This window comes from Gossypium raimondii, chromosome 12 (assembly GCF_025698545.1).
Source record: "Gossypium raimondii isolate GPD5lz chromosome 12, ASM2569854v1, whole genome shotgun sequence".
NCBI classification, from domain to species: Eukaryota; Viridiplantae; Streptophyta; class Magnoliopsida; order Malvales; family Malvaceae; genus Gossypium; species Gossypium raimondii.
In genome coordinates this window covers 42,814,480-42,826,918 of record NC_068576.1, presented here as the reverse complement: position 1 = coordinate 42,826,918, position 12,439 = coordinate 42,814,480, and the positions used below count along the sequence as shown (strand labels likewise).

General features: G+C 31.3%; 1 protein-coding gene across 3 annotated transcripts; it reads left to right on the top strand.

Moving 5' to 3' along the window:
• Positions 1 to 347: 347 nt before the first annotated feature.
• On the top strand, positions 348 to 3,040 carry LOC105764261 (uncharacterized). Of its 3 annotated transcripts, none has more exons than XR_001124581.2 (4): positions 348 to 1,396; positions 1,505 to 1,582; positions 1,842 to 1,907; positions 2,650 to 3,040. XR_001124581.2 is itself a non-coding variant. In XM_012582785.2 (3 exons), exons 1-3 carry the CDS (start codon positions 551 to 553, stop codon positions 1,845 to 1,847), a joined length of 930 nt encoding a protein of 309 aa, XP_012438239.1. In that variant the 5' UTR covers positions 349 to 550; the 3' UTR covers positions 1,848 to 2,175. The 3 variants fall into 3 exon arrangements, 1 of the variants encoding a protein (XP_012438239.1); XR_001124579.2 differs by lacking the exon at positions 2,650 to 3,040 and adding an exon at positions 2,468 to 2,642; XM_012582785.2 differs by lacking the exon at positions 2,650 to 3,040 and having other exon boundaries at positions 349 to 1,396; positions 1,842 to 2,175.
• Positions 3,041 to 12,439: the final 9,399 nt, after the last annotated feature.

Genomic DNA, 12,439 nt, shown 5'->3' with positions numbered 1-12,439 from the left:
AAAACATTACAACAATTTAATAAAAATTAACAACATTAATAATTAAAATTAAATTCAAAATTTTAAAAATTAAACTCATAAAAATATAAATATAAATATAAAAATAAAATTAAAATTTCCAAAAATATTTTAACCTAATAATAAACGCATTGGGTAATAAGAAGAGATAAAAAAGTAGAAAGTGAAAAACCAAACGAGTAGTTTCGCCAACTCAAAAACGAGGCTTTAACCCAAGGAATTCCCCAATTCCGGTAAACTTTACACACCATGGTGCATTTTAGCAGGATACCCTCAAAAGGAAATGAAATTACAAAATACCCCCAGAAATCACATAACCTGAACGTTAGAACCGGCCCTCTCCTTCCCTCCCTCCCCAATATAAATTCTATATATCGCATGACGAAAACTCTCTCAACGCGTTCCCGGCGATTAGCATAGCAAAGAAGAAACCTACCCGCTACGACAAAAATTAACTCCTTCAAAGCCAGTTGAAAAATATTAAGGAAATCCATCGGGAATTCTTGGTATTAAACATTGAGATCGCTCTGTGATGCGATCAATGGTGTTTTCCGGTGAGAGAGGGATGGCGATGGCACCCGAGAGATCAAAACCTCTTCACAATTTCAACCTTCCTTGTTTGAAGTGGGGCAATCGGAGATATCTCAGGTGTATGAAACTTGACGATGCTTCCACCGCCACCGACTCTTCCACCGCCCCCCCTGCTGATCACAACCAGCATTGTCGTCGCCGTGTCCTTCAAAGACGCCGATCTCCCCCCTCTAAGTTTGACAGTTTGATGGTTGGTGGAATGCGGCGGCGCGAATCGGAGTCATCTCCCAGCAGCAAGAACACCGATTACGCTAGGGAGCAGCGGTTGAGGATATCTAAGGGGGAGGCGGCGGCGGGGATCGAGGCAGTTAGGGAGAAGATCATTAAGGATCTTAAAACGGCGGCGGATGAGATCAAAGATGCAATTTTTAGAGACGAAGTGTCCGACGACGATGACGTGGATGACGATGAGGAGGAATTTGAAGAGCCTAAACATAAGCACAAAGTTAAAGATAAAGAGAGGGAGGAATCGCCTGCAGTAGAGGTGGAGGCGAGGCCCTGGAATCTGAGGACAAGGCGTGCCGCGTGTAAGGCTCCGGTTGACGGAGAAGTAACTAACAACAATTACAGTTCTCCGATGAGGAATGAGGTGTTTCAGTCATCCAGAGTAAGAGACAAGGGACCACCGGCGGCATCGGCGGCGGCCTCCGACAAGAAAAGGTCACGACCGAAATTTTCGGTGCCGCTATCGAAGAAAGAGATCGAGGAGGATTTCATGGTGATGGCCGGGCACCGCCCACCGAGAAGGCCAAAGAAACGGGCACGCAATGTTCAGAAGCAATTGGATGTAAGTTTCGTTTTATTTTTTTATTTTTTACTTTTTTTTCCGATTGTTTTTGGTGTTTTTCATTATTTATTTATTTATTTGTTGGTTGGTTATTGGTTTTGGTTACAGTACTTGTTTCCCGGATTGTGGCTGACGGAGGTAACGGCGGATGCCTACAAGGTTCCGGAGTTGGCTGAAAACGGCAAGGTAAAATCTCTTTTATAGTGTATATATATATATATATATATCCTAATTTTAATCCGTCTTTTTTAAATTTTAACAAAAAAGAAGCCAACTACCAAGAAAATACGAATTCAAAAAAAAAAAAAGAATCCACCTTTCTTCTCCTCTCTGTCTGTGATCATCTTCCGGGAACCAACCAAATAAAGAAAGAAAAGGGTCTATGTAAGATCTCCGCATTGTGATTGAATCGAGATTTGACATGTTGCTATTTGACTTTCTGCAGAGGTAGTAAAGAGGGAGTTTCAACTTGCAACAAGCTCGATTGGAGGCTTCTGTTTACCGACTGATGGTAATTTTGTGACCGTAATTAGTCGTCTCGTATACAGTGATACCAGACCTTGGTGAATTTAGGAATTTCACAAAAACAAAGTTGAATTTGCCTTTTTATCTTTCTGGTGTAGGTTCAGTTGCTTTAAAGAAAATGCTAATTTTTGTTTTAATATGCTCTTCATTCATTTTATTTCTTTATCTCAAGCTGAATAATCTTGTACAAAGTAAGGTGACAAGTGCATCTGTGTTTTCTTTTTAATAGAACAGAATGGTTCTTCTGATTACAATTGTTGAATGGTCTTTTTGATTCTGTTGAGTGCACCAAGTAAAATCCTGCTACTTACAGTTATTAAACCAAAACATTTAACAACTGCAGTTGTGTTGGTACGAATGAGGAACAAATGATAGTATATCTGCAGATGCTGTATCTTTATCTGAATTGGACTTGCATGCTTGTTATTTGCATCATAGCTAATTCTTTTGGTTATGCTTGTTTGGATTTCTAAAGCTAATTGAACTCGAGAGTGTGCATAACTTGAATTCTTATGCACCTAATTCAAAAGCTGCTATTTAAAACAGGTTTTCAACTTGCAGACTATTTGGTTAAGCGTTATTTTGGATTTGCTAAAGCTAAATGGAAAACATTGAACTGTGTTGTTTGGCCATTCATTGGCATTGGTAGCTATCACTGACTTCCAGCATTGAGAAAAGCTACTTTTAATCCTTGGGTTGTTCATCCTTGGTAATTGCATTTGTGTTAGGTAATGAAATAACATACGAGTGCATTCATTGGTGTCTCTCACAATAATGCCAGTATTATTGACACAAGGAGCTTTTTGAAACCCTCGCACCCACCGACCTAAACGATGTATTGTTGTTGGATTAAAAGCAGTAGTGTAACAGAGAAGATCACTAGATATAAGATTTTGGCACGGAGTTGCTGAGGCAGAGATGCAAGGGAGCCCGCAGTCTCTATGATTCAACAAAACCAGCCAAATTTGATCACGGAAACGCGTCTGTAGGAGGCCCCAACTCCCTTCGCATTTGCAAGTCTTGTATCTATATTTCCGGATGAGGAGGATTTTGTAGAGTCGCAGGCCTTGATCGCTTATGTCTATAGAATGTCCGCGAGAAATAAGGTCCTCTTGGCTCTTTCTTTGGGTCCTTTATCATCTTAGAAATCACGTCAAATTGGATGACTTTTTGTTTTTATTTTTATGTTTTATTTTTTTATAATTGATAAAGAAAACGGGGTTGTTTGGGATCAAATTCAAATTGGATTAAGAGATTGTAAGCTTTTGTTTTTATTATTAATAAATAAAAAATGTAATAATGTGCAATACAAACAATCTAGGATATAACAGAGAAGTTGGGGGTTGGGAAGAGGCATCATTGTTTGACCTTTTTTTCCATACAATTATTAAGGGAAAAAAATACAAGTTTGAGGAAGTATGACTAAACCATTGGAATTTGATAAAGGAGAAGTACTGGATGAGCTGCTAATTTGGAAGTAATAAAAAATCTCAAAATTTTGTTTTGATCATATGGTTAAGATAGAATTGAGTTTGGATCGCCTGATCCAACGAATGTAACCTTATAGGTTTGGGAGCCGGGGCAGGCGTGTGCCCTCTCTCTCTCTCTCAGCTGCCTTTTGGTTTAAATATTCATTTAGTCCTGTACCAACATTTTGTTTTTCTTTTAATCTAGTTAAATCAGACATGTGTTATTATTTTTAAAAAAATTTAAAAATTAAAAGTCACATAATTGGAATACTTGAATTTAAAACTAATAATATATATACGTAATATCTATGGAATTAGATTAAAAAATTAATTAAGATTATGATATGATAAAATATTAAATATACTTCAATTACTTTTTAATTCGGATTGTCAAAATTTTATAGTAAGTTCAAATGTGATCATGTTAGGTAACATTATTTAATATGTTATAAAATGTCAAAATGTCATCATATTGGTCAAAGAAAATTTCAAAACTGAAAATATAGTTATTTAACTCATCTCTTAATTATGTGATCAAGGGTTTGATCCCAAGCACATTTCCTAACTAATTGTTTACCTCTTTGAAGAGTCTTCTTAATTATAAATGGTAACAATGCTAAAGAAATCATAATTAATGTTAAAATTTACCAAACAAATTAAAATAAAACTTTGGTTACAATAGTTGTTTGTAGGGCTTAAATAGCATTTTTTTTACTTTTTCAATTAAAAAATACAGGTATAACCCTAATAATAAATCTTACTTCAAATATGTAAAGTTATAGTAGTAATTTTTTTAGTATTAAATTTACTCATTACAACAGTTAAATAAAAGTATAGATATAAAAAAACATTAAAATCATAATAAAAAAATCAGTATTATATTAAAAGTTAAAAAATTTAAATAATAAAGTCCGAACTACATTATTTTTCTTTCCTGCCATCATCAACCATCTCAAATTTTCTCGTTAACCAAACAAAGGACAAGGCATGAAATTTGCTAAAACTTCACCATGGTTAATGGGATTCGTCTGCAATTTTCTGACGGGGTTTCTCAGGATTTTGGTTTCAACAGCTTGTTCTTGCTTTCGACTAAAGTTGAAGTAATCTACAACAAAAGAGTGGTGGATTGAGGGCTTAGACTCTTCAAGTCAACTGTAACAACTTGTTTTTTGAAGACGATTTTGCAGATATTTGAAGGAAAAAGAGAGGGTTAATAAGAAAACCGAAGAAATCAGTGGCCTATTCTTGTATTTTAAAGAAGATTTTGTAGACAATTTCAAATAAACCCAGTAGTTTTTAAATAAGTCCACAAAATATAATTGTATATTGTAATCTAATTCAACTTCAACGAGAGGGAAACACAACAAGAGGAGAGAACGGAGAAGAAGAGCTATGGCTGCAAAGATATACTTTGGCAACTATAAGCTCCCTAAACAACGCAACAAGAAGGAAGTCTTGGAAGCTTCTTGTTCAGAGGCTAGTTGGGTCATTGAAGACGATGGTACCACTTATCGCGCTTCTCCATAACTTTAGCTTTTTCTTATTTTTTTCAAGATTAGATATACATGCATGCCTTGTTTTGGTGTTAAATTTAGATTCTTGATGGTTGTTCTGAAAAGGGTTTTGCTTTGATTATCGGTCTGTCATGTTTTTATAGGTGTGATCATCTGGCTTCATCTGGATTGAAGAAGGGAACAATTACTGGGGAAAGTTTTATTTGCTGCTTTTAACTTTTTGATTTCTTTTGTGCTAAATCAGATTATATGCATAAAGTTGGGATAAGGTTGTCGATGAGATGCGGACGAGGGTAAAGGAGATTCTCCCTGGAAATTTTGTACTAATCAAAATTTTATCATCACTCTCATCTTTAATTAAATTAAATTAAATTAATAAAAAATAAATCATGACATTAAAACTTTTAAAAACTATTTTATAAAGAAATTGTATTTTTTAAAACATCATTTTATCTCAAAGATCAATATAAATAAAAAGAATTTAATCTTCAAATGAAGTGTTTATATTTCATAAGAACCATCTTTTACTTGAAAGAGGCCACAAATTCTCTTTTACTTCATTGATTGACATTATAAAAAATTTATTCAACATAACTTCCAAAATTAAGAAGTCCAAGAATTCTATGAAGGAAAGATTTTATAGTTTTAAAGCTCTCTCAAAAATCTCAAGAGATATCTAAAGAAATTGAAGAACTTGAAAATTTTTTGAAGAACGTCACATTAATTCTGTATAAAGCCACTCTTCGATCCTACACAACTGAAAAAAAATGAGACTAAACTCATTTTTTCAAGATCAAGCGTAGAAGGCCTTTGAAGTGGAATCATCTTTCCATCCAAAATCAAGTTTAAACGACCTTTGGATTGAAGCTCAATCAAAAAAGTTTCTTTGTATTTAAGAAATCAAAAGGTTGTAAGTTCTTTCAGAGTTAATAAATAAATTTTTTTTCTAGGTCAATATTTAACACAAAATTTGTGTGTACTACCCACAAGATTGAAGTTGAGCTTTATTTATTTATGGGTAAATTACAATTAAGGTTACTAAACTATTAGTAAGTTTATGTTTTGGTTATTCGATTTCAAAAGGTTACAAAATGGTCACTGAACTATTCAAAATTTTTTATTTAAGTCATTGGACTGTTTAGTTTTTCTTTTTAAAGTCTGGCTAACGAACTCCAAGTGACAATTCAACAATCGATATTGTGGATTAGTATCAATCGGTGAGTAGAACATATCCTAGATCCAAGTTGATATGAAGATCAGTGTCAGAGATCGGAAAAGACAGCAGTTTGGATTTTGGCTCATAGATTTGTGACATTCAAAGTCATTTCATGAAAAAAAATGAACTATAAAAGAGAAAGGAAAGGAGAGTTTTCAATTGGTGTAGGTGGTGCGAAAGGAAGAGGCCATACAACAACAATTTTAATATCCCAATGACTTAAATGAAAACTTTTGAATAGTTTAGTTACCATTTTGTAACTTTTTAAAGTTGAGTGACCAAAATACAAACTTACTAGTAGTTTACTGACCCTGGATATAGTTTACCCTTTATTTATTTTTATTTTTTATTTTTGTTTATTTTCTCTAAACTTTTATTCAATGTTTTTGTAACTAGAACAATTCTCGATTAGGCTACTGATTCTCGATTTTTCTTGTACTAATTGATCTAGTTTGATTAAATAAATTATTAAAATAATAAATTGGTCCAACCATTGGTTCAACTGATTTTTTTAGCTAGATTCAGTAGATTATTGGTTTGCATGTCATTTGATTCAACCTCTTTCTCTGAATTGATGTATTGGTTGGTTCTTGGTATCTGTCTCTAACAACCTTGCTTTTATCATTTTTTTATCATTTTTATTCCATGATAATGGCATGGCATTTTTGTCAAGTGGTATAACCGTAAATTACCACATCTATAACAACTCGATTTTTAGTGGTGCTGGAAAAAGGCAGTTTCAAAACTTCATTTCCATAAACCAAGTCCATAAATATTTAATATTTATAGAGTTGGTATAATGGAGTATTAAAGTTTACTCCCTCAATTTTATCTATTAATTGTTTAACTTAGGTACATACACTAAATTGTAAAAGTTTATCACTATAGGTTTTTAATTGGCCAAAGATTTAAGGACTCAAATTGCAATTAACCAAAGATTCAAAATGACAATTTAACCATCTTGGAACAGGTATTAGTGGATGATGGTGGCTTAATTACTAAAACATGATTAGTAAGCTAATTAAGATTGATTAATTAATTAAATTAAGTATTAATATTGGTATAAAAGTCAAGATTTGATGGAATGAAAGAGAAATTTTCTTTCATCTTCCACATCCAAACCGACCATCACCATGGAAAAAAAACATGAAAGCTTCTTAGGGTTTCAAACTTTTGACTAGATATGGTATATTTAATTAAGTCATTTTCTTATAATTTTTATGTTTTTGAGGTCATGGCTTGATTTGCTAGCCCATGTACCAATTTGCAAAACTATTAAAGTTTTTGAAAGTTTCTATTGTGAAAAAAGACTAGATTGAAAGTTTTTGAAGAATTTGGTGTTAAATTAATAGATTTTAAGCTTAAATATGAAAAATGACTAGATTGTAAAGTATAATTGTTAATTTTGCTCATAAGGACCAAAGTGAATAAAATGTAAAATTTATGTGAAATTTCAGTGTAATAGAAGGTAGAGGTTCCCTAAGAGATGTATTTGAGATCGGTTTTAAAATTGAAGCTCAAAATTAAAAGTTATGGTTATTTCAGTTTTAGGGACTAAATTGAATTAAATGTAAAAATTTATGGGTATTGAAAAATAAAATTTCATAGGTTCATTCATATCATGACATAGTGTATAAATTTTTGGTATTGATATATTGAATGGAATAATTGTATAGATCAGGAATTGGATCAAACCGGAGATAATTAGGAAAAACAGAAATCGTAGATTAGTCCCTGAAGTTTCAACTTGTTAGTTGTTTTTGCTAGGTAAGTTCTTATGGAACTTACTATTTTATTTGATGCTATGTTGAATTGTGTTTATTTCATTTATATGTTTAGATTAAATTTAAATTGGTGAAATTGACATATTTGGCTTCAAATGGATTGAATTGAAAATCATGAAAATATTGGTTATTACGAATAGGTATGGAGTACCAAATATGAATGTTCAATGTTTACAGGACTTGTATGAAATATGTAAACTAATGCATGGTTTGTCAATGACATGTATATGACAATAGTGCCCGTGTGAACTTAGTAAAAGATAGGATACATATGGCATGCCATTAGGGTTATTTACGTAATCAATCAAGGATTTAGATGATGATACGAGATCTAAATTTGTTTCAGATTCTCAAGTTATATGTATCATTGGTTTAGCATAGACTGGTAACCTCGACATGATGTTAGTTTGTGTGAGCAATTCCATTAAAATGTCAGCTTGTGTGAGCAAAACATTCCATTTATCTGAGTTTGTTCTACTATAGTTCCCTCGAGAAAAACTTTAACCTAATGGAAGTGGAAATCTTAAAATAGTTTGGATATAGATTGCATATGCATTCAATTTGAGATATGGTATGTGATTTCTTATTTATTGACCTTGATATGCAAATTGACTAACCTATTTGGTTGTATATGATGATATGTATTAGTTACATCAATATATGACAAGGAAAGCCATATTGAATGCCAATGTGATTAATAATTTAGCTTATTGAAGTGATTAAGGTAAGTAATGTAAATTTCATATGAACTTACTAAGCATTTTATATGCTTACCCAATTGTTTTCCCATTTGCTTGTAGATCTTAACCTCGCGAAACTCATTAAGCTGGACCGTTTTGAAGCTCACACTATCCTATCATCGAATTGGTAGCTTTACGATCATTTTGTGTCATTTTGTGGCATGTATACATAAGGTGTCTTGTGGTACAATCTAGTATGGAAATATGTTACTTAAAACAAGGTTGTTTTAACATTTACTTATCATGTTGATTTGGTGACTTGAATCATACATGTTGGTGAGCATATATGTGTTCGATTATACTAAAGAATGTGATGAACTATATTTATAGACATGGTATGCAAAATGGTATGGAATGAAGTTGAAATGATATGTTAGATGGTATGCTTGAGGTATAAGTTGATGAATGGTTATTTTGGTTCAAGATTTAAGCTTATAAACCATTAAGGTCTATAATGTAAACATGAGTATGAAATGGTAAGTATTAATGTATTACAGCATAAGTAAATTTGGAAATTGAATGATTGGTTGGTTGATTGAATGGCATTAGGTTGAATGTAAAAAATTTGGATGATTTGTATTAGGTTGAGCTTATATTGAATTTGTTTTGTTTTGAAATGGTTAAATGACTTGTTTTGGTATGTTTTGGTGTGTCTTGATTCAATTGAATTTGGTATTTGGTGCACAAAAATAGTAGACTTAGTGGAAAACTTGAAATAGGTACCAAATAGTTCATTTTTACCAAAAACGAGGTCCTTGTCCTGACGAGTAGCCTTCCTCGTCGCAATGTTGGCTGACAGTAAGTCATGTCGCGACGTCAAATGGCCTGAGGTCATAACGTGACAAACTATTTGTTGACGTCACGACTTGGAGGAGGTGATGTCACGATGTTGGCCTTGATTTTTTTTAAAACTTTACAGTTTAATCCTATTTAGAGTATGAGTTTACAAAAGAGCTTTCGTAAGCTTGATTAAGACTCTGTCTTAATTGTTTAATCATAAATGAATGTGTTTGACATTTAGTTGCATATGCGTATGAAAATTTTACTGTAATTTGACTATAGTTGCTCTGACAACAAATGTAGCATTTCGTAATTCGAAACCGACAATCGGGTCAAAAAAGAGGTGTTATAGCATCATAAAATTTTAACGATGCTACAAAAAAGTATCAAAGTAGTGGATGACATTGACGAATTGTCACATCATGTTTTGCCTCAAGTTTTGCTAAAACCTAGCCATGTTTGTAAATGATAAACTTAAGTTCATTTTAGGTTTTTTTTTTAATTTTTTTAAGGTGTCCATATTAATTTTTTAAAAAGTTATGTTATTTTTAATATAGCAATTAATAAATAGCTTAAGGGTAAAAAAATCCTTAGGAAAAAAATCACCTATAGAAAAAAAGTTCACTCTATTGAGCTCTTAATAATAAAAAATTAACGAGTCCTTTCGTTAATGGAAATCACTAATTGATCGATTTAACAATTAGCGATGATGACGTGATATGCTAAGTCAATAAAAAGTTATAAAAATCATAAAAAATTTTAAAATAAATAAAAATATATATTAAAAACTTTAGAAATGAGGGTTAATCTATAAAACCTTTAAAAATTATAAAAATATTATAAAAATTCAAATATGTAAAAAGAAAGATTGATAAACTTGAACCATGGTTGATAATTAGTTGGATTTTGTTTTGATGAATTACAAGAAGAGGATAAAGCCTTAAAAATAAAACAATTAACGCAACTTAAACCCATGACACACTTAAGACAATAAACACGTTGGTTTCTTAATTATATTTGTATAATTAAGTGTTTTCTGATTGAGCAATATACAATGGACCCGTGTCTGAAAGAGCCTCGTGGACTTGTCCCTTTATTAGACGTAGAAATGGAAGACTTCTGTCTAAGCCATCAATTTTAGAATGGATATAATGGTGAGTCCAATCAATTCACCTTTTACTTTAATGGATTTTTTTTAACTACGGAATTTTTTACTCTTAAATCTTAATAATTTTAAACATAGACTTATTATTTTATGTTTACAGTACATCATATTTCTTTAAGGGAACCATAGGTTTAATTTTTATGGTATATATATTACATAAATTAGTAAATTGGTTAGACCCAGCTGAGATTGGGCCTATAGGTTCTTAAACGTCTATTCCTAATTTTAAAAAGCTAAATTTATGGTTTATAATTAAAAGAGTTCAATGTCATTAGTTAATTACGGTAGTGTTTGGAAAGCTCGCTTAGTAATTAGATTCGGACATAATTGTTTGTAATTACATAAGTGTGGCATGTTTAGGTAGTGTAACGATTCGATTTTTGCCTGTGTCAAAAAAATGATTTTAGGGATCAGATTTGCCATTCCGGAAAATTAAAGTAAAGGTGTTGGGGTGAGATGGAGATTAGGAAGGAGAACTATTAAGAAGCTTAGTAATTATTATATAAGGTAACTAGAATTGAAGGATTAAATGAGTGATTAAGCAACCACTTAAAATAAGTTAGTGGATGGGCTTGATATGAGCCATAGATTTCCACTGATCCTTTCATGATAAAATGGTAGCCATTAGATTAATTATAAATACGTAATTAAAAGGAAATAAAGGAAAGATGAGAGCATCTCTTACAAACGGCAAGAAGAAAGAAAGGAAAGACAAATTCAAAGGTTTTCATCCTCCATTACCATGTGCTATCTACCGAGGTTAGTGTATTTTTGTTTAAATTAATAGCTTAGAATGGTAGTAAAGTTGGAATTAGATTCCACATGCATTTCATGTTTAATTAAATCAAATTAAAAAGTAAAAAAAATTGAATACTTCAAGTACATTTATTAAATCAATTTGTAAATTTTCATGTGCCACAATATCTTTAAATGAGTAATTTAAAAATTAATAATAAATTATAAATTTATTTTCGAATGAATCAAATATAAATATTAAATAAACTCATAATTACTATATAAACCAATGTTGAAAGAATGTAATTGAGTCGATCTTATTGGTTGGAGCTTTAGCTCGACTTGAGCTAGATTGAAATTTTATTTTTAAGTTCAAGCTCAACTCAAGTTTGATTAAGCTCGTACACAATCGAATTCAAGCTTAATTTATATATTAAAAATAAAAAAATCGATAAGGTTTATGAGTCGTTTGAGTCGACTATTGCTAACCCTGAATTTAGTTCAATCGATAACTTGAGTTTAGCTTAATAATTACCAAATCGAATTTGATTTTTTAAAGTTAAAATTAAATTGTTTGTGAGCATTAATATCTCATTTACACACCTACCATTAATGTTGATGGATTGTAAAATTGACATTAGTTAAAAAAATCCTACCCTTTTAAAAAGCCCAAATATCAGTTCCTATATATAGACAATGGACATGTGTCGCTATACAATCCCTTAACACTTAAAAATTAGCAAAATATTACATGAATACATAATTGGTCATACCTACTTAAAATTTGATTTCTTAGAGGAAATTGAAATATTATAATTTTATGAATGTATCTAGCAAAGGATTAATTTAGTTTTATATTATTAAAAAATAAAATAAATCTAAATTTCAATGAATTAATCATACTATCTAAAAAGTATCATTTTGTGTTCAACTAAGTTATTTTTAATTACTGATGAAATATTTTATTTGAAGTTGAACTATAAATGAAAAATATATATTTTCATGTCGATTTTTAAACAGTAAATATTAATAATGTTCTAATTTGAGCTTAGTTGATTTTTTTAATAGTAAAGAGATTAATTGTATCCAATACCTAGAAGGACTTGGTAGGTAAA